This window comes from Drosophila erecta, unplaced genomic scaffold (genome assembly GCF_003286155.1).
Source record: "Drosophila erecta strain 14021-0224.00,06,07 unplaced genomic scaffold, DereRS2 tig00000092-arrow-pilon, whole genome shotgun sequence".
Lineage (NCBI taxonomy): Eukaryota > Metazoa > Arthropoda > Insecta > Diptera > Drosophilidae > Drosophila > Drosophila erecta.
Genome location: NW_020825207.1, coordinates 2,613,554 through 2,635,120, shown reverse-complemented (window position 1 = coordinate 2,635,120; position 21,567 = coordinate 2,613,554). Strand labels below are relative to the sequence as shown.

At 49.3% G+C, this 21,567-nt stretch overlaps 2 protein-coding genes across 14 annotated transcripts; both read left to right on the top strand.

Annotated features, from left to right (window-relative positions):
- Positions 1-266: 266 nt before the first annotated feature.
- LOC6547342 (A disintegrin and metalloproteinase with thrombospondin motifs 16) lies at positions 267-8,340 on the top strand. The gene is made up of 10 exons (XM_001976259.3): positions 267-1,351; positions 3,855-3,933; positions 4,501-4,605; positions 4,705-4,949; positions 5,149-5,996; positions 6,054-6,182; positions 6,237-6,486; positions 6,549-7,344; positions 7,405-8,088; positions 8,150-8,340. The coding sequence occupies exons 1-10, from the start codon at positions 1,172-1,174 to the stop codon at positions 8,224-8,226; spliced, it is 3,393 nt and encodes a 1,130-aa protein (XP_001976295.2). The 5' UTR covers positions 267-1,171; the 3' UTR covers positions 8,227-8,340.
- Positions 8,341-8,734: 394 nt separating this feature from the next.
- Positions 8,735-21,329, top strand: LOC6547533 (nuclear-pore anchor). Of its 13 annotated transcripts, XM_026980582.1 has the most exons (18): positions 9,662-9,999; positions 11,231-11,290; positions 11,769-11,929; positions 11,994-12,305; positions 12,530-12,700; positions 12,774-12,865; positions 13,031-13,184; positions 13,516-13,992; positions 15,402-15,581; positions 15,823-15,969; positions 16,050-16,203; positions 16,273-16,430; positions 16,969-17,089; positions 19,627-19,698; positions 20,002-20,541; positions 20,609-20,872; positions 20,932-21,029; positions 21,091-21,329. In XM_026980582.1, the coding sequence occupies exons 1-18, from the start codon at positions 9,939-9,941 to the stop codon at positions 21,271-21,273; spliced, it is 3,405 nt and encodes a 1,134-aa protein (XP_026836383.1). In that variant the 5' UTR covers positions 9,662-9,938; the 3' UTR covers positions 21,274-21,329. The 13 variants fall into 13 exon arrangements, 5 of the variants coding, with proteins under 5 accessions (XP_001976296.2, XP_015012618.2, XP_026836383.1 ...); XR_003407887.1 differs by lacking the exons at positions 20,002-20,541; positions 20,609-20,872; positions 20,932-21,029; positions 21,091-21,329 and adding exons at positions 8,735-8,885; positions 17,851-19,354 and having other exon boundaries at positions 9,812-9,999; positions 19,627-19,666; XR_003407888.1 differs by lacking the exons at positions 20,002-20,541; positions 20,609-20,872; positions 20,932-21,029; positions 21,091-21,329 and adding an exon at positions 17,851-19,354 and having other exon boundaries at positions 9,649-9,999; positions 15,402-15,554; positions 19,627-19,666.
- Positions 21,330-21,567: the final 238 nt, after the last annotated feature.

Below are 21,567 nucleotides of genomic sequence, written 5' to 3'. Positions count from 1 at the left end.
ATCGCCTCAGAATTTTGCCTCTGTTTTTGTTTAGTACCCCAAACTCTTCTTGTTTTTTTTTTTCTTTTTTGAGCCCTTTGCTCCGTCTTAACGGTTGGCGCATTCCTCTTCTCTTCTTCCGGCGCTCTGGCTCATTAGCATATATTTATGAGTCTGCTTGCGCTCCAAAATTGTTTTTGCGAACTCCAGCCGAAGAGCCGAACGAGAATGGAGCGCCAGCCGACGATCCCGAGCTCGAGTTTTCCGTGATTTTCACATTTCATTCGCAAAAGTGCCGCCGACGCGAGTGGTTGCCTCGCTCTCGCCGTCTCTTTCTGCGCATCTGCAGCCGTCTCTTTCGCCTGCGCTCGCACCGAAAAAAGTCCTTCGATCGATCCAACGCGCATTGACCTCCACTAAATCATTTTAAATACCCCAAAGCGGTCCGATTTCGGCGTGATTTTGCGATTTTTAGTTGAAATATACATATAAAGTGCTTTTCGGCTATGGACATAAAACCAGAAGATCGTTATGCTCCAGAGACGATGATCTATATGCCGTGTGTGTTTGTTGCTGGCTGCTTAATTGTGCGCTGGCGTTTAAATAAAATCAAGTGCGCTTAAATGTGAAAACAAAAGACTGGCATTATTATATATTGGCGATTCAGAACGATCGGTGGAATAGCATTTTTCAAGCACCATTTGGTCTTATCTCGAGTGTCGATCCATAAGGAAGAACTTAGGCAACAAACTGAAGTACACTACTAACCACTAAAATAAAACGAAACGAAACCCAAATAAGATAGTGTGCGAACAAAAAGTGGCCCACAACAAATGACTCGTATTGCAATGCCTGGGCAATTAATTAGTGCATAAACATTTGAATTAACTGCCGTAAAAGTCGGAGCCCCGCACACGATCGCGCCTTCACTTGGCTCTCACTCCCCTTCGAGAAATCGGGCACTGAGTTTTTCACCCTCGATTTTCGCCGCTGGAAAATGTAACTACGCTACCACTGAAAATTATGACGCAAAACCCCGAAATCGGTGCACTGCCTGAGGAATAATATATTTGCAATTTATGCAACAATCGTCGCGTGGTTGTTGCCACAACAAAGAGCGATTAGTGCACTCGGAGCATTACAATAGCCACCTGTGGAGTCCCAGAAAAGCCGTCATCATCAACGCATCGTTATGACTGTCGCAGCAATTCGATCTAATCGGCACCGTCGTTTGGCTTTAATTGTTTTGACCACCTTGTGGCTGCTAATCGGGGCCACCGCCTCCTCATCCTCCTCCAACCAGTCCACCAATCCAAAATCCGTCAGCATTGAGTTGCGTCGCAAGAGGAGCGTTCACTATAATGGCATTGAGGTGAGTCCCGATATCAATCAATGCTGGCTCATTGTCACCCGATGAATGCCACTTAAGTCTAACGCCACTGCAAAAGTAGAATATCTGTCGTTGCTATTTAAAGCTTATCAACAAGGAATGCCTTTAAGTATTGGCCTTATTTCCTTGAGCTCAGGCTTGACTTACATGGATAACAATATTTATGCTAAAGCTACGGCTCGAGGTGAGTCGGGATATCAATCAAACTATTGCAGTGGCCTCAGATTCGAGTGATATGCGATATACCATCACACGATCACACTGAAAACTTTAAGGTGCTGAAACCGTCTGCTTCAATGGCGTTGAAACTGTTTAACTCATTGTTAAAAATCTAGTAATATTCCCTCCTTACGATTAGATGACCCATTAACTAACTAACTATAAACCTTTAACTACTGTAACGACTTATGCTCCATTCCAACACCAATGTTCTCCAAGTGTAAATGCTCTTGAATGTCATACGATTAACCCATTTACAAACACAGGTGATCATACATCTACGTATGCGTCAAGTGACCAATAAAGAGCATAAAAAATCGCCATATAGACAGAACATGTGCGCGGCAAAATGAACTAAAAGCCAAAAACATAATGTCTGACTCAACTTGAGTTTGAAAAGCTAAGCAGAAATTGGTCGCAGTTTCAAAGGGAAAATGGGGAGCTTGAGGAGTACACCATACAGTCGCATAGACAAGGCGTTGAATGACCTCTGCAGAAATGGGCGCTGGATATATGTTTTGGTAATTCGAGAGCTTTAGCCCAATAAACATTAGCCCTTGCTAACAAGGCGACAAGTTGTCGAGTTACAAGTGGTGCACATGGCTCGTTTTACCCATTTCCCCCACTTTTCCCAGGCTCTTCATGGCTTTAATTTGAGCTCTGGCGTCGCAGCGTCTCTTTCGGTATTTTAGGAACTCATCACACGATTACAGGGAATTGCAAACAATCTTGCCACCAGCTGGCAATTGCAGCTGCCTCAAAATCGCGAACGATTCCCAGGCATTTTCCACACTTCGAGTCAAGAACGAGTTCGTGTGACAGGCGGTTCTGGCTGCCAATTTTGGCCAAGTTATTGACCCTCTGAAGTCATACTTAGAATCCATTCGCTTGGTTGCGCTCTTGATTACGTGATTTTGCCCCCTTTTCATTTGTATTTCGACATTCGCACTCCTTTCAGCCCCTCAAATTGGCCCGAAGACAATTTTCTGTGATATAATTTCCACGTGTTGGTTTTCCATTTCGCCATTTTACCCCTATTTTCCATGTACTCGTATGTACTCAGCTCTTCACTCCTTTTTGTTTTTGCTATTCTGCCCACGGGTCACGCAAAATTTCATCACATAATCAGCTTGGCGTGCGATTACAGTGAGCATATATACCTGCATTTTCCGCTTTTCCCCCGATTTTGTCAGCGCTCTTTGTTGCTGTTTGTTTGGGGGCTTTTCCGGCAACCGCCGACTCTTTCATGTTGATTTGCTCTTTCTGTGCTGTTGCCCTTGCAGCCAATTAGTGTCCATTTCATCGAACATTGTTTGCCTTTGCTAAAGTTCAGCGGAAAGATGTTCGGAAAGTTAAGTAATACCGGAGGTATTGTTTTGTACCTATAGCTAACAATTATCATATCCTTGTTCCCATTTAAACTTGAAATATACTAAATAAGCTAATATATGTGACCAATATCTGGGGAACCCGGAAATACAATGGTTGTATAATAATAGAATCGTACTTACATAGGTGGTTAGAATAAAGTATCTTAGGGTTTTGTGTACGCATATCCCCATAAAAGGTCATAGCCGTCTAATCTGATGCCCATGGGCGGCTAACGACCAGCCACGCCCCCTTTTGGCGCAGCATCACAATGTTGATAATAAACATTCGCCACAATGGCAATTTGTAACACCTTCTCCTCGCTGGAGGCGGAGTTTCGATCCGAAGAGCCGAAACGCTCTTCACGCTTCGCCGGACGCAACGCGCTTTTCCACAAAAGCCAAATAAAAATCAAGCCAAACGAAAACTGTTACAACAAATTAAATTAAATAATCGTGAAAAGCAGTCGCACGCACCACAAAATATACGGCGAATGTATGCTAAGTGTAACACATAACATCTTTAACATTTTAACATTTTTGGTGCTGCACTAACCTTTCCACCCGATGATCTGGTGACCCCAACGCAGCTGTTTGAGCTGTCTAATTGGGGTTTTCTTTTCGAGGTACAAATTTTCCATTGTGCGGAGTGAAAGTGTATTTCGGTTGTGCTTGTTTTTGGGGGACGTGGGCGGGGGACTTGAGAAAACCCTTCTCCGTGGGTGCTCGCATCTGCTTTGGTCTGTTTAACGCTTTGCTGGCCATGCTACACTTTCCGCTTTGCATATCAAGCCATTCATTCGCATTCGCTGCTCTTTCTCTTCTTTCCCATGCCACAAACGCCGTCAATGCCACCAATGCCACAAATGCCGCCAATGCCGCCAATGCCGCTACTGCAGCTGGACGAGAACACCCTGGTGGGCCATCTAAGGGAGCACGAGCGGACCATGATCTTCGGATCACGATCTCCGGAAGAGGGTAAGTGTTGGCCCCGGGCACTGGATCGCAAAGATTCTTAACTCTGACCCACATACCATGGACTTAAGATGGAATAAGTAGAACGAGTGGCAGGGCACAGAAAAATCCATTAAAGTTCTGGCAGCAAATCCATCCATTTAAGTTACACTGACTTTCTTTTTCGTATGAACTAATCTTTTAAAGAAATCGTATCAGTCGTTTACACATCTGCCGGAACTCAATACATTGTTAAAAGGCGTTCTTCTTGTATTATTTATTGCCTATAATTTTGCTTTATCACGGCTGCATTTGCTATAGCTTATAATCTTAGCCGTTTCGTTGAGTGAGTGAAGTATTTTAGCCATGACCCATAACTAACTGCAACGTGTCATTAGGCCAGGAGCCGAAACATCAACAACTGCAATCAATGAACGCTAAACTTGAACTGTTAGCTGGGGGAGCGGGTGTGGGTTAAGGTGCTGGAGAGGAGTGGGTTCAGTGGGCGGTGTCTTAAAAGGGGCGCGGAAATGCGCGCAGTTGTTGGCATTGATCCATGGCAGGCATTTATGTTGTTTGTTTACCTGGCAGCGCCCGAATTCAAACTCGTGCACTTGGCACAACAACGACCGGAGGAGGAGCAGCATGGGGGCAATCCTCACCAGAGACGTCAGCGGCGCAGCCTGCCAGTACAAGGTGAATGAAGCAGCCGAATCGACATCCAGAGAGCACATCGTGCTGCTCCAGTTGCGGTCATTATGCGAACAGTTTAATTAATTCAAATGCATTCGCCAGATGGGCATGGAACACTGCCGCCAGAGGAGAAGGGACAGGAGGCTGGGGAGGCAGGGCAGGATGTGGAGGCGCGGCTGCAGCTGCAGCAGTCGCCGCAGCTCATCGACGACGCCTTCATCTTCATCCGCCGCACCGAGAATGGCACCCAGTTCGTGGAGCACTCGCCGCAGCTGCTCCAGCGCCTGGAGAGATGCTTCTACCGGAGTTCAGCGGCTGCTCTGGATCTCTGCGAGCCCGGTAATGTGGTAAGCAAACGGTGAAGTTAACTTCACATTTTTATGTTAATTAAGGGTAGCTTGCAATCTGAAAACTATGTTTTTCTAAATCGATCTTGTGTAAGTAAGATAATCAGTCCAGTTACTTATTTTAGCCGTGATATTTTTCAACTCGGTGATCACTAAATATGTTTGCTCTATCCCCGCCGGCTATTAACTCTCCACGCAGCGCGGCGTGTTCCAGCAGAACGGCAGTGACCTGGTGATCCATCCGCTCCCCCCGCGCTTCGGCACCGGGACGCACGTGCTCTACCAAGCGAGGGTGGACAGGAGCGGCGGCTACAGTGAGGCGTCGTCAAGGCGAACGGCGCCACCGTTAGACAGCCAGCTGCAGTTCGAGCCCGATGCAGCGGAGTTCAACGAACCGCGGAGGCGCTTGCGGACCCAGTCGCAGTTGCAGTCCCCGTTGAGATTGCGCTTCCAGCCACGACATCATCACCCACACCCACATCAGCATCAGCATCAGCATCAGCGACGGCGTCGCTACATCGGGAATCCTCCGCGCTCCCGCTGGTCGGACATTCCGGAGGAGCTCTTCATTGAGACGGCCATCTTCGTGGACAGCGACCTGTACGCCCACATGCAGAAGAACTTCCCCACAAACACCGAGAGCAAGGTGGTCAGCTTCTTGTTGGCCATGATCAATGGCGTCCAGCTGCTATACCATCACCCCACTCTGGGTCGTCGTATCAATTTCGTGCTGAAGCGCTTGGAGATCTGGAAGTCCTGGGATCCACCTGGCCTGGTTCGCTCCAGAGATGTGGAGAACTACTTGAACAGCTTCTGCAAGTGGCAGGAGAAACTGAATCCCTTCTCCGACGCAGATCCCCTGCACTACGATCACGCCCTGGTTCTGACTGGTCTGGACCTGGTCACCTACGAGAAGGGCAAGGCCAATAGCCAGGTGGTGGGCATGGCGACGGTTAAGGGCATGTGCACCTCCATCTACTCCTGCACCATCAACGAGGCTAAGCACTTCGAGAGCGTCTTTGTGGTGGCCCACGAAATTGGACACAAGTCAGTAGTTGGATACCATACTGTGGATAATAGCTTTCATATCACACTCTCTTTTAGCTTGGGAATGCGGCACGATGCCAAGGAGATTAGCTGCGATCCCACCATGCACATCATGTCCCCGAAGCTGGGCAGTGGCAAGGTCACCTGGTCCAAGTGCTCGCGCACCTATCTCGAGGATTTCCTACTGTAAGTGGAGCAGTTAGCAAGCATACAAACAGTTTCTCATCATTTCTACCTTAGGGATCCGCAGGCGGAGTGCCTCTTCGATCGCGACTCATTCGCGGGTCCCTGGGATCACACGGCAGGTGGTCGTCTTCCTGGCGAACGCTTCAATGCCAATCAGCAGTGCATGCTGCGCTTTGGAAAGAACTTCATGCAGGCCAGCAGCCAGAGCAAGATGGAAATCTGTCGGGATCTCCACTGTCGCCAGGATGGACTGCCCTGGACGTCGCATCCAGCGCTGGAGGGCACCGAGTGCGGTCCCAACATGGTAAGGCGTTCGATATACACGGAGCACCCTCCTAGGTAACAGCATATATATCTAAACTTTAGTGGTGCCGCGGTGGAACCTGTGAGACGCGTTCCGCCAAACAGGGCAGCTACTCAGCTCTGAAGTCCTGGCCCCCGGAAAACGTAGCCGAGGCCACCCACGAGAAGATCATCAGACATGAGCCGAACCGGATACCACCGCTGCTGCACGACTACAATTCGATGGGTAATGAGCTGCCAGGATCGCCCTCGAACTGGGGCGAGTGGAGCGAGCCGAGTGCCTGCGAGTCCGGCTGCCTCTATGGGCAGTCACGCCGCCTCCTGGAGGGCAGCACAGGCCTGCGAACCTTTAACAGGAGCTGCCTGAACTTTCCGTCGCGTTGCATTGGCAGGGATCGGCGATTTGTGACCTGCAACACACCGCAATGCCACAAGGTGCCCGTCCAGACGATCGGCGACTTTGCCACCCAAGTGTGCATGCAGGCAAGGAAATCGGATCCGGAACTCACCGGCGAGGGCCAGCAGCTGCCCAGCACATTGGACGCTTCCTGCAAGATCTTCTGCCGCACCAGGACCAATGGCACCAAGTCCCGGCGCTGGACTTTTCCGGATGGCACCACCTGCAAGGCGAAGCAGCACAGCCCCGAGGATATCACCTACTGCATTTCCGGTCGCTGTGAGCGCTTCTCCTGCGACAACTCCACCTCGAACTTCTTTAGGATGGACAGCAGCTTCTGCGAGGCACGATCACAGCGCCCCACGCGGGATTCCTCGGAACAGGAGAGCCGTCAGCAGACCACCAGCCAGCGATATGCGGAGCGTCAGGAGGGCAAGCCGCTGAAGAATCACCACGAGAATGGTAGGAACAGTGACCCCACATAAGCAGTAGTAGTAGTAGTAATGTCCTTTCCTTCCACAGAGGTAGCTAAACGACCTTCCTATGGGCAGGGCAACCACATCAATGCGCCACCATCGCCGTACAAGAGGAGGAACTACCACAAGCCATATCCTCCGGAGCTTTCGCGACCGCCGCCGCCTGCCTCTGCATCACTGATCGCCCTGGATCGCAGCTCATCCGCGGAATCGGAGTGGGTGGCGCATCCGGGCTGCCACTCCAACTGCATGACGGACTCGAAGGGTGTGCAGGGCGTCACCTCCCGGCTGACCGGTGTGGAGAGCATCCAACTGTGCTCGTACCTCATTCAGCCCTGCGAGCGCTTGCAGACGGCGGCGGAGTATGCGGAGCAGACCTGTGCCAGGTACCGCCAGAAGGTGCGCGGTCTGTCCGGCCATGGGGCCCAGATCTCGGCCAGCATCGATGAGCCGGACCGCAGCTGCCGCGTTGGCTGCCAGGACGAGTTCATCAAGTACAGATACTACCTGGTGAACGGCCGGAATGGACACTTTCCGCCAGGCACTCGCTGCTCGCCGGTGGGCAAACGCTATTGCGTGTACGGCAGGTGCCTGGAATTCGGCGACGATGATCTGCCGCTGGACAAGACCCACATCAGCTTGGGTCAACTAAGGACGCGCCGGAGAAGGAGCTTGCCTTCCCACGACTGGTTCAACTCGACGGATATATTCATTCAACAATCACGTTCCGGTGGGTGTGCAAGTCCGACTACTTCCCAGCTATTTAACCATTTTCCGTTTCCATTGCACAGATATCTCCGCCGAAAACATCGAATTCAACCAACCCATTCACGTCTCCGCAGACGAACTGAGTAGCAACAGCCGATAGCCCAATTGCTTCCTGGCCACCATTCCCTTAGTCGATTAAGTTCTAAGCTAGCTTAAGTTCCGGGCTGCTCAAAGGAAACCTAGACGCCTAGAAACACATTCATATAATAAAGAATCCGAAAAACTATAACAAATTTCTTTTTTACTTACAATCCATGGAGATAGTTTGATTTCTAGTGAAAATGCCATTAGAGCACTCCAATCACAGAGGGGCTATTAAAGTGCAATGCAAAAAATATGAACATATAATGGTGATGAAATTGAAATCGAAAATTCGTTTGCGGGGAGCCGCCTTCGCTTTTCAATATCGGCTACACTTGAGGCATTTGCCACCCCCACCAGCGATTTTCCATTGCTGGCATTTGTGTGGGCCCACTTTTTTGAGGTTCGCATGCAAACGATGGCAGCAATTACCAATACTCGATACCGATACCAAAAAGCTACCAGCAATCAGCCAGCAACACACAAAACACGAGTTCCGCTGGTGTGCGTGAAGGAAAAATTAGATAAAACACCTACGAATCGCTGAATATGCCACAGTCTGCAAGGAAAGCGCGCGCCGTGTGAATCGAGTCGCAGCGGAAACAAAGCCCCGAAACTCCGAAAACAGTGGCTAAAGGAAACGTGGAAAGCGTTGGAAAAGCGTCGGAAAAGCGAAGTGTGTGTTTAGTTTAGTGTAAATTCGACTCACAACGCGGTCAACCCACATCCTTCCGTACACATCCTGTGGAGTTCAGTGCACCCAAGTGCAGTGGCGCTTATGCCAACAGTTCTACATCCCATGAATAATGCACAGATCGTGAAGCACACGCCCGACTAGGGAGTTGCACATAAATATAATCAGGCAATTAGCTTAAGCCCCCGACTAATTGGCATTGACATTTTCATAGCCCCTTTGGGAACCATTAAAATTTGGGTCACCGGGTTCCCCATTTCGGTGGCTGGGGGCAGGAGTGACGAAAAACCTTGGAGGCGACTTACGCACCTCGCCGGGGAAACTGTGTCAAGTCGGTCTTAAAATTTTGACCACACGCAAGTGCGTAGCAGTGGAATTACTCATCCACTGGGAGCACGTGCTGTCCTGCCCCAAGGACCTTTGTGGCAGGACGCTCTGACCTGCGCCTCCTCTCCATAGAAGGGGCTAACTGTTTGATTGCGCCCATTCCGATATTATGGCCATTTGAATTGGAAAATCGATTCGCTGCTAATTGGTTTGTTTTCATCGCGTCTCTTTTTGGGCACTAGTCCTGCGGCAGGCAATGTCCTGGCGGAGTGCAAAACAAGTGGAGCGCATTAGAGGTCCTGGCCAATTGTAAAGCAAATAAATAAACCATAAAACTCACATGTGAGCAACACAGGTTGTGACTGCAAGTACGCCCCCAAGCCACGATTTTCCCACCTCTTTCCGGACTTTCCATTCAATATTCACACACGCAAGGACCTCACCAGTGCCCCATTTGTCCAGCGCACCGGTTGTCCAGCTGAGCAGGTGCAGTTGTCCACTCAGACGTCGTTGAACTCGGCAGGACAGCGGTTCATCCAGTGCCTGGACTGCGCCATTTTCAAACCAACCGCTCTCTTTCCAGTGCCAAGTGAACACATTTAATCCATGAATCACGACTGGGGCGATGTGCAGAGTCGCGGACTCTAGTGATTCCCCAGCCTCAAATAAAGAATAAGCTCCCATCCAGGAGGATAGAAACAAACACAACCATGCCCCCCAAGAGACGAAGGAGATTCCAGGGACTCTACTACCACTCATCGCCGCCCAAAGGTGAGTATGCAGTGAATACGTATGAATACATTCATATTCGTTCATCCTAATTGAGGGAAATTGTGGTGACAACACGCCAAGCCGCAGGCGATGAGAAGTTTCTGTAGCTTCTGTAGTTTCTGTAGTTTTTGTGGCCAAAATTTGCATATTGCGTGCCGTTGAGGGTGTCAGCTCAACAAGTTACAATGCCACGGGATCCTGTGCGGTTGATTGCCACATTAAGTGGCAACCACTAATGCGCCATTTCCGTGGCACTTTCGAGCAGTTTTTATTGCCACTCAAATCGTGTGGGTGTGAGTGTGTGTGTGGTTGGGCCTGGGAAATGGAATGGAAATTTAATGATTCACCGCGGCCAACTAATTCACATGTCACTGCTGGCAAGGCGGTAGAACAATTCCTCAAGGTGTCCGACCCAAAATAGACGGAGTAGAAGACCTTGACACATCAATTATGTGGTTGAAAAGGCCAAGAGTACATACATGGTAATTTTCCGGCTAACAATTTTCCCCGTAAGGCAAAGTATTTTCACGGAAAATCCTGAAAGTATGCTTTCTAAATTGCTTTGAATTCATGGAGGAACTGAGGCATATACCAAAGAGAATTTTCGCGAGTAAACCTAAAAGTATGCTACAAAATTCTTAGCGAATTTTCTCACGAAAATCTAGTTGGAGATAATGAAAAGTCCTTGGTGAAAGGCCACAAAAGAAAAGGAAAATAGAATTGTCACTTCCTGAAGAAGAACTAAGCTGTACCATCGAAAGGGTTGGGAATTCTGCCCCGGGGAATGCTAATCAAGCTTGAATCAGCCAAATGGAAATTCTATTTTCACATATTTGTCTTGCTGGAACTCCAATAAAAATGTTGACTTTTCGCTTTATATAACCCCTATAAACAAACACACACACACCCACACAGCTTGGGTTATTTATTCATGTCAGAAGTTGGAAGTGCGCGAACAGGACGCAATTATTCCTCCTTGCGACCCTTTGCATTTGACCACAGCACAGAGAGACCCGAATTCAACACCTTTCGACCTGGCCAAGAATTAGTTTGCCAACGCGGCTCAAGCTAGCCAGACGCAAAAAGCACAAACAGGTATTAGAAAGCAATCAGAAGAAAGTAGTCAAAGTAAAGTCACTACGCTTGTCACATATATTTGAATACCTACCTACCTTTCGGGGAGCCAGACCAAGCCAACGAATCTAAGCCAGGTTGTCTAATCCCTTTGCAGTGATGCCCATGAATGGACAGGCGGGTGGCCAAAATGGACGCAAGCGTCGGGACAACGAAGGTGCGTATTCGAGGGTGCATTTTGTTTTTGATTTCCGCATCCAGATGTTCGATTTCCAAGTGCTCCACTAAATCATTCAGCGGGTGGGGGCGATCTAATATGCTGATACGACGACCTGCGGGGCGTTACCCACTTTTGCACTGCTATAAAGTTTGGCGCCGACCTTGGGGCATTTCAAGTTGGCGAAACTTTTCGCCGGCGGAAATTGTCTCAAGTTTCCACTAATGCCACTTTAAGCGGGCCGAAAGTCGAAGTCGGAGTCGGAGTCGGAGTCACAAACTTGAACATTCATTGCATTTCTTTTCGTTTTAATTTAGTTTTCAGTTCTTTTTCGGCTGCTTGGCTGCTTTTTCGGCAAATTGCATGCCAGCACGAACGAGGGCGAAAATGAATTGGAAATCGCAATCGGGTCGCGGGGTGGTGCTGGGCCTGGGAAAATTAATTTCCACGTTTTCAATTTCCATTTCTCGGCTAATAGATTTCTCGGTGAAGCTATCCACCATCAGGATCTGGATACACGAGAAGGACATCGGCAAGTTGACGCGTATTTTGTGGGCGGGCCAGGGAAACCGGCTGAGCCAACAGGCCAGCAACAATGGGCGAGTGAAGCGCTTCCTGGCCGCCGTTCCCCATGTCATGGTGAGCAAGTGCTGCGCCTTCCATCGTCCTGCGGTTGATGTTTCACTTCCGATCCTTCGCACAGAATGCCATCAAGGATCTGCACCAGGCGGTCATCGACAACAATCTGGAGACCGTGCAGGCGCAGCTGGAGCCACCGGTGCCCGGCGCACTGGTCACCTGCAAGGACGGCAATGGCTTGAACATCATCCACAAGGCCGCCGGACTGGGCCACACCAAGCTGCTGGAGTACCTGGTGGGCATTTGGCCCGAGGGCGCCCACGAGACGGACATCACCGGGAAGACGCCACTCCACTGGGCCGCCAGTGCCAAGAACAACATGCGATGCTACACCCTGCTCACCCAGGCGGGCTGCGATGAGGAGGCCGTCGATTATGTGAGTGGGTGGGAGGGTGGTAGGGTGTCCTTGAATGGGGAGTAGATTCCTGGGTATCCAGCACTGGTAAATCTGAAAGTAAGATAGGTAATGTGAAAGGTTTAATGGAGTTTGGCGCTTCAGTAACAACCGCAATTAGCTTTTGACACATTCAATTCCCACTAAATATAGCCTTAGAATTGCTGTCGTTCGGCAATTAAAATGATTCATTGGCGCAATTTCAGAAAATGAAGACCCCCTCTTACTATCGCCACAAGCCGCACGAAATCGAGCGCGCCTTCCTGGTTTATGTGCCGGATGCACCTCGCGTCTCCCCCGACAGCGCCACCGACTGGGAGGCCTTGGGCGACGGCAGTGGATTGGAGAACGGAGCGGGCGGCGATGCCGGCTCCAAGGTGAGTGGGTGTCTTTTTGCCCTGCGGTAACCCATTTCCACCTGCACTCTCTCCTTCGCTCTCTCTCCGCTAGAAACTGGACATCAAGGTGCCGCCGTCTGTGAACGGCCGCAAATCGCTGGACGACAGCCTTGAGAACACCTCGGAGCTGGACACGAATGACGGGTAAGTGGGTGGATGGCTGGTGGGTCTTAGACCCCAAGATTGAGCTTACGCTTGGCTGACATTTGCTGGCAAAATGCTGCGCTGACCTTTTGATTTGTGTTTGTGGTGTGTGTTTTGTATGGGGCATGGCTTTGAGAGAGAATTTTTTGCATTTTGAAACCGCAGTACGAGTGCCAATGAGGATGACGATCTGTCCAAGGCGGATGCGGAGCCGGAAGCAGAAGTCGCCTCGCCATTGCAGCGTCGACCGGAAACGCCGGCCACCTTCAACACGATCAATGGCGATGGCGATGGCGATGGTGAAGACAGCGAAGCCGAGGTAAGTCACCCCGCCTCTTTCCGTATAATTTTCCATATTTTCCGTATGGCTTTCGATGGTTAGCGGCTTGCTTGCACAATTTGAGAATGGCTTTCGGTGTTTGCAACTTAATTAATTAGCTTTTTGGGGGCTGGAGACACTGTGAAAGTAAGCCATTGTCGGCTCCCGCCTTTCCACTTCACCATTCTCTCGCCGTCGGCACTTGCGCTTTTTGTTTAGAGGTCAGATAAACCATTTCCTGCTGTACATATGGGCTGAGATCGAAGGACCGTAGACCGAAACTGTTGAATCACTTGGAAAGCAATCAGTCGACAATTGTTTACTTTTACAGAATATTGGAAGAGCTGTAAGCGTGGATGGAGGTGGAGTGGCTGAGGAAAACGGAGTTGGGCAGGACGACGGTGGCGGAGAAGATGCGGCGATCTTGCAGAATGGCGGAGTTCACGAAGAGGCTCCGGAGGAGGATCAGCCCACGGAGCCCGAGGACGTGGGGCAGCCCGAGGAGTCTGCTGCTGAGAGTGAGCTTGAAGGAAACAAAAAGACTGAAGTGGAGCCAGAGGAGCAAGAGAAGCAGGTGGAACATGAGCAGGTGGAGCATGAGGAGCAGGTGGAGCATGAGGAGCAGGTGGAGCATGAGGAGCAGGTGGAGCCTGAGGAGCAGGTGGAGCATGAAGGGCCGGTGGCAGTGGATGAGCCGGAGAGCAACGCTGAGGATAAAGCGGATCCGGAAGTGGCCGCCATGTCCGTCCAAGAAAAGGAAGCAGAGTCCGAGAACGACAACGATAACGATAACGACGACGACGATGAGGTACAGATGGGCGTGCTCTAAGTGTCCTCAAACGTTTTGTAGTTTATTCACGTTTGTTGTGTGTGCCGTTTGCTCAACCCATTTACCCTTCTTCAGTGTGAACCTCTAAAATGAAACGCAAAAAACCCAAAAAAAAAAGTTGAATTTGAAAAGTAATATACCAAGCTGCTGCAGCTGGCACTCAAATTTCATTCATACCAATTTGTTTTACCACTGCAAGAGCCACAGCAACAGCAACAACTTCAGCCGCAACCCAATCAGCAGCAAAATGCGAAACTTTAGCAATCAACTTCAACAAAAGCCCGCTTAGATAATGAAATAACCGAAACCGAAACAAAAATTCTTTATATATCTCTATACATACCAACATATTTATATATATTTTGTAAAGCAAGTGTTATGTTCTCTCCTTCGAATAACAATATATCTAGCCGTAGCCATTATAGTAACAGTAACCAATTAAAAATGGAAAGCAAAACCTGCAACTTGTGTCTTTTGTTTATCGTTTTTCTATTGCACCCGAGACCTGCCCAACAATCCGTGTGTTTGTTTCCATTTCTATTTCCATTTCAGTTTCCGTTTCCGCATCCACATCCGTTGTTTCCCTTTCAGTTTCACTTCAGTGTGCTATTGCCTTAGATCGAATCAATGCCAGTGTCTGCCCCCAATTTGTGCTTATCGATTGCCCAAAATCAGCAGCTGTTTACCCACAGATAGACTTTATAATAATGCACTCATTCCGACCGCCGCACATTTGTATTCAAAATAGTACATACCCGTATGTGCAGGACAAGTCGGTCGTTTTCACTTTCGAACGCCCGACATTTCGACTGGGAGACGGAGAATCGTACGGAGACTCTGAGGTTGAGTCGGGTGCGGAGTCGGTTCTCAACTGTCAGAGGCATCCAGTTGTTGGTGGATCCGAATGGGAACTGAACATGCAAACGTCAAAACAGTTGCAGGCATTAGATATGTGATATTTGATATATGGCAAATACACCATATATATATATATATAATCGCTGCAGTCCCTCCAGTTAGCGGCGGGCGGTTCTTATGGCAGCTGTAATGACTATTTCCAGCTGCATTTCAATAAAAACGGGGAAACGTGGCGTATGCGTGATATTGCGTATACGCTACGTGGACTCGGAAACAAGTTAATTTGGATTGCTCGGTCTGATTGAAGGGCTCAAATTGCACCTCTATTACGTTGCACAATTCCCAACTAAAGGTATGCATCGAATGGGCTCAGAACTGGCATTGTCACCCGTAGCAGCACTTAGTCCTTGTAAAAATGAAAGTATGCTGTTTCTATGTTTCTATGTCTCTGCGCACTTTGTAGCCATGTTCAAATCACTGTCACAACCATATAAACATGAATTCTCAAGCGGTGAAATAACTTTGAACAGGATGTAATAGCTTCAGACAGCAAGGAAGCCAATCCGCAGGAGGGTCAGCAACCAGGAGGCGGAGCACAGCCACCGGAGGACGACGGCAATGAGTCGCTCACATCAGCAATGGCCATTGAGGGCTTCGTGCACGGTGCACCCGAGGATTATACAGTTCAGTCTCAAACTGCAGTTGATGAAGTATACAATGCTATCCCTATCTATCTGTCTATCTATCGCCCTTTGTTGCTGGCTCACCAGGCTTCTTTTGGGTTCCTGCACCTAAGTCACTCATTAAGCAAACCATCGAGTTCTTCATATTCCCAGAACCATTTCCAAACCATCACCCTTAGCGCTTTCAATGATGCACTTTGTTGTCGGTGCGAGACAAACGTGTTCATCCTCTTATTGGCGACCTGCTTTCCGTTACTGTTTTCCGTAGGATGAGCGCATTAAGCGCATTGTGGAGTCCGGCGACTTGGAGCAGCTGGCCGAGATTGTGCTGAATGGCGAGGGCGGCAGCCTGGTGGGCCTGAAGTCGCAGGAGCCGGAAATACAGGCCTTTCTCAACAACGTGCCCAGCTATATGGTAAGCGAGCCGAAAGGTTCCCCTCGAAAAGGAAGGAAGGCGCACTAATTACGCCGTGCATCATGTTTTCCCTCTGGCAGGAGAAAATACATCGCGTGCACGATGCGGCACGTGACGGAGGTTTGCTGGCACTGCAGCAGGCTCTGGATCGCCGGAAGTTTGCCATTGCAAAGAACGACATATCGCCCAACGGCTCCACGCCCCTGCACGTGGCCGTCCTCTTTGGCCACACGGGTAAGACGCGTCCCATCCGCCGGATTCTATTTATACAAGTATGATTGGTTCACCCCAATTCCCGCTTAGACATCGTTCGCTACTTGGCGTCCCGCTTTCCGGAGACCATGACCATTACGGATAATGACGGACGCACGCCGCTTCATTACGCAGCCACAATTAGGGACAATGGCCATTTCTACAACATGCTCCTGCAGTTGGGCGCCAATCCCAAGTCGCTGGACAAGGTAAGTTAAAACAAAAAGGGGGTGCTTTTGTAAAAACAAACGTGCTGCGGGAATTACTGTGATTCCTAAAGGTAAAGGTTCCTAAAACTATAAATGAAAATGTATTGAAGCCAAGGACGTCCTCCATATTTTTGGTGCATACTTTTAGACTCCTATAATTTGATTTTCCTTAATTATTATGTTAGAATTCTAAAGTTAGCTAGAATGGTAATACATTTTCCATGAGAGTGTTAGCTACCCAATTACTTCAAAAGTTTTCAGAAATTAAGCTAATAATAAAGAAGAGCAGAGTTCAGTTTCTAGTTTATTGGGAACATGGGCAGCTGTAGTCGGGCAATAGCATTAGAAATGTCAAATTGTAAAATTGCTGCCCACAAAACCGAAATCGAAAGTGGGCCAAGGCTCAACTGAATTGGCCTCTTGACTTTCAAATGTCTGCAGCGGTGGGAATCAATATGCCATACATATGTGATTGGGCCGATGTAAATAATGAACGGAGTTTGATTTAAAATTCAATAACCAAACCAAACACACGCAGCTGGGCCACTCGGCCGAGTTTTACCTGGACAAGGACAAGGCGAAAAACATTCTCAACTACACCGAGCTGCTGAATATTTTCGGGGCGGAGGAACTGGAGAACCAGTTGCTCAATGACCAGGGTAAGGACACCGGGGGCCGTGGGCCACCGGCAGCTGTTCCAGCGCTTCAACTTGACCGTTCACCAGGCACCACCAACCACATCAAGTCCACCACCCACCCACCACCCAACACCACCCACCCATTCCACCTGCTCCAGATAGCTCCTGTGCCATGCCGCTTTGCTTTGCTTTGCTTTGACCGTGGCTTTAGTGGCGTTTTGTTTTCACACTCGCTTTCGCTGCCCACACTCGAACACACACGCACACCGTGGGTAAACCGAAATAATTAAATACATTTGTTTGCCAAGTCAAACAGTCGGAGTGGGGCTGGGAGCGGCAATGGAAATGGTAATGGTAATGGTAGTGGCAATCAGGGGCTAACCGAACTCGGCGCGAGCTTTGGCCAAGTCAGTCATCGATTTTCGGTCGCACCGTGCACACACTGCGTATACGTGTTGGATACTCGTGTTCGGTTGCCGTCGAAATGGAGGGAAATCGCAATGAATTCTTCAACGAAATCATTGGCAATATTGATGAAATATTCGGTATGTAGGCAAAATGCACCATCCCGCCCAGCACCAGCGCCTTTTTTCTGATCACCCACCCCGGAAATCCTTCATCCGTATCCGTATCCGTCATGGTCTCGGTGTTTGTATATGCATCTGTGTCTCTGTCAACGCTTTGCTGTGTTACTGTGTGTGCGTGTGTGTGTGTTGATTGATAACCGTCCAACCCAAAACAAATAAATTATCATCTATGCTGCGCCGGATAACCATGAGCAGTTCCCGACGATCTGCACAGTGCCCGGCGGGAGCTGCAGGATGGCGAGATCTCACGGACCTTGGAGCGCTGCTATAGCGTCATCACGGAATCGGGAAAATTGCTGAGCGGCACCACGGCATCGGCTCTATCCCATCGAAAGCCCTTGAGTGCATCCTCGCTGCAGCTTTCGGTGACCAGTTACCTGAGTCGATTCCTCAAACGTGGCGTCTACGAGAAAATCAAGCGCCGGCAGACCCGACTCGATCACAATCTCTTCGATGTCCTGTGGCCAGCGATGCGGAAAACGTCGAAGGCGCGCCACTTGGAGGAGGACATCAACTGCGGGATCATAGCCCCAGATTTCGATGTGTTTGTGGTGTTCCAAGAGTTCCTAGTGCCGTTGCTTAAGGACATGCATTGCCTGAGCATCGATGCTGACTTTAAGCCGCAACCGCGACTGGCCTATTTTCCCATGGACAATGGCGAAAGGCTCAACACCGCGGCTTTCGTCTTCGACGATGAATCACTGCTGGTCACCCGCTGTTTGGTCGAAGTCTCCAGGAACCTGGATCAGTTGGAGCTACCACTGAACCTCACCATTGGCCAACTGGAGCAAGCGGAACGCCTGATGATGAGCAAGATATTTACCACCCACTTTGCGGATGCCATTGGCGAAACGGATTCGGGAAACTATTACACCATGACTGAACTCTTGGAGCCCGACTCGGAGGTGACGATGATGCTGAGTAGCCTGGGTCTGATGATTCCCCTCCTAGATACCAAGGATCTGGTGCAGGCTGCCGAGTCAACAGCCTTCAATGGAGCTCTTTGGCCATACGGCAGGGGTGTCTTTGTCAATTCAGCCAACAATTTGGCTGTGTGGCTAAATTGCCAGGAGCACCTGAGGATAATCTCCACGAGCAGCGGCAAGGAGCCAGCGGATATGGGCGCTGCTTACACGAGAGTGGGAAGAGCCATAACCTACCTGGAAACGCAGCTGCACTTCAAGGAGAGCTACCTCCTGGGTTACCTCCAGTCCAGGCCCAGCTACTTGGGCACAGGCCTCAAGATGACCACCATAGTGAAGCTGACCAATCTGATGAAGGAGATGGACAACCTGCGGCACTTGTGTTCCGTGCGCGGATTGAGCATGGTGACGAATCGCCTTTCAAAGCTCACTGTGCGCCTTGTCAATATGCAGAGCATGGGCGTGGTGGAGTACGTGCTTTTCCAGGACTACTGCACTGCTGTCACCAATATCCTGTCCCTAGAGAAGGACATGTCGCTGACGAACTCCAAGCACATTGCCACCATGCTGGTGAAGATCTTCAAGCGCAAGAAGAACAGCATCGTGGATCGCAACTAGAAGAACGCACTCGATTCCAGCTCAATGTACATACAAAATAAAATAATAACTCAGCACATTAAATCCCTAATACATATGCTAAATTTGACTGATACCTGCCACGTGCCCTCATCTAAAATCTCCTCCGCTTTCGCTGCGTTTAAGGTTAATCCGCAATCGTAAGTGCCGCTTTGAGTTCCACCTACATAGTCGTATCCGTATCCGTGTCTTGCCCGAAGACTGTGTACTTGTCACGATTACAATATGATTTGCAAAGTCTCTTGAGTTCCACCATCGGCATCCTCATCTTCGTTTGTTAACTCCCCTACCGTCCAACAAAAATGCTCCCCTCTCGCTTTGTGTACATAGATTACTGGGACTCGATCCACTGAGTGTGACTGAAGATATCCTGGGCCATTGGAGTCACTAATCCAGCTTGTTTTCCACGCAGGTCAGGTGCAGCCAGTGAGCTTTCAGGCCAATCCCATCTTCAAGACGGAGCAGGGAAAATACCTGGCTGATTGTAAGTATTCAGGAAATGCGGTGCTTTCGTTACGTGACACAAAATTAAACTACATTCCGTTGGCAGCTTATTTTAGATAAGAAAGTGGTTATCTTTGCCCAAGTAAAGCTCATATGCTAAATGCGTTTTATTTGTAAACGGTGTGCTATTTTAAGCGCCTAGTCTAGTTGTGAAAAAATATTTAAACTTTAAGTAAAGCATTAGTTGGATAGGCCCACCAAAATATTGATCAATCCAGATTAGATTATCTAATAAGAGACTCTTAAGAACGAATCAACAATTGGTAAATACTCTTTCTCCCAGCTCTCGCCGATCCATTGATCAAGGCCCTCACCGAAATAGCCAACAAGAGACCCAGGGATCCCGTTGCCTATCTGACCAACTACCTGCAGCACTTCATGGGCGACCGCAAGCCAATGACCGAGGTCCAGGTTCACTCGGGGAGCAGCAAGGCCAGCACCAGTTCCACCTCCACCCTGGGATTGGCCAAGTCGAATGCGAGCTCGAACCAAAGATTGGGCAACACCCGCAATGGTCCTGATCCCACCAATGCGGATCTGATCGAGAGGGATGCCCGATCCGTTGCCGAGGAGGAGGATGCGGAAGGAGCTCTGGCGGTGCAGCACATGGAGGAGCGGGATGAGCACGGCCAAAGTATGCTCCACTTCGCCTGTGCTCGCTCCCATCGGAGAGGAGCGCTCTACACCCTGATTGAGGAGTCGGGCATCGACATCACGTACCGGGATGAGCTGTACCGAACTGCTAGAGATGTTTCGCTCCAAGCGAATCAGCCCAACAACGCGGGCGAGATAGATCGATATGTCATGGCACAGGCAGTTATTGGTAGGTGGTTATACAATGTCCTTCCTCGTAGCTCATTTGAACTATAAACTATTCTTTTCCAAAAAAGGCGACGTCGAACCATTCGAACAACTCGCTCTGCAAGGCTACGATCACATCTTGGACATCGAGGACGAGAATGGCCAGTCTATAATAGATGTGGTGCAGGCCCGACAGAACGCGGCTCTTGGGGAGTTCCTGGCCAACCTTAGGGGATTGGAGGAAACTCGCGAAGAGCTCCACCAAATGATCAGGGAAAACAACATGGAGCGAGTGGTGGAGCTGACCAATGTTGCCAATGTCAAGTGGTTGATAAGAACCAAGAATTATTACGGTAAGAGTGCAAATTCTAAGCTAAATAGATTTGTTCAAGCCTATCCCAATCAACTGAAGGTCGAACCGCCCTGCACATAGCAGTGCTGAAGGAGTCAGAGGAAATGGTTCAGCACTTGGCGAAGATCTGTCCCGAGGCTTTGAAAATCACAGATAATGTAAGTAACCTAAACTAAAATAACTCTTTAACTTCAGCACCTAAACATGTTGCGTTTCCAGTTGGAGCGCACAGTTCTGCATTACGCCATGGGCACCAATGCGCTGGAGAGCGTAAGTCGGATCTTGATTCAGAACGGGGCCAAGCGGACCGCCAAGGATCTTAAAGGACGACAGCCAAGCTATTATTTCATCAACAAGGCGGACATACTACGCCTGCAGGAGGAGGAGGAGGAGAGCCGCTGAGGGATCGGATTAAGCGATATGTATAGTATAGATCAATAAAGTACAAGTATATAGAAGTTTGGAAACGTTATCAGTTGCTTGTACTTCGTACAAGCTGAACCGAACCAGTCTGCGTGGCACTACTGGGATTTCCGCCCTTGTTCAATTGTTTTTTTCCAAAGTCGCTATCCGTTGAAGATCAGGTGTGTAGAAGCGTATTTCGATAAGATGCTCGTGCATGGCGCCCATGTTAAATGGAACACTTTCGCTATCAGTCGAGGTGCTTCACAGCTTATGTTCTGATAGCCCCATGCT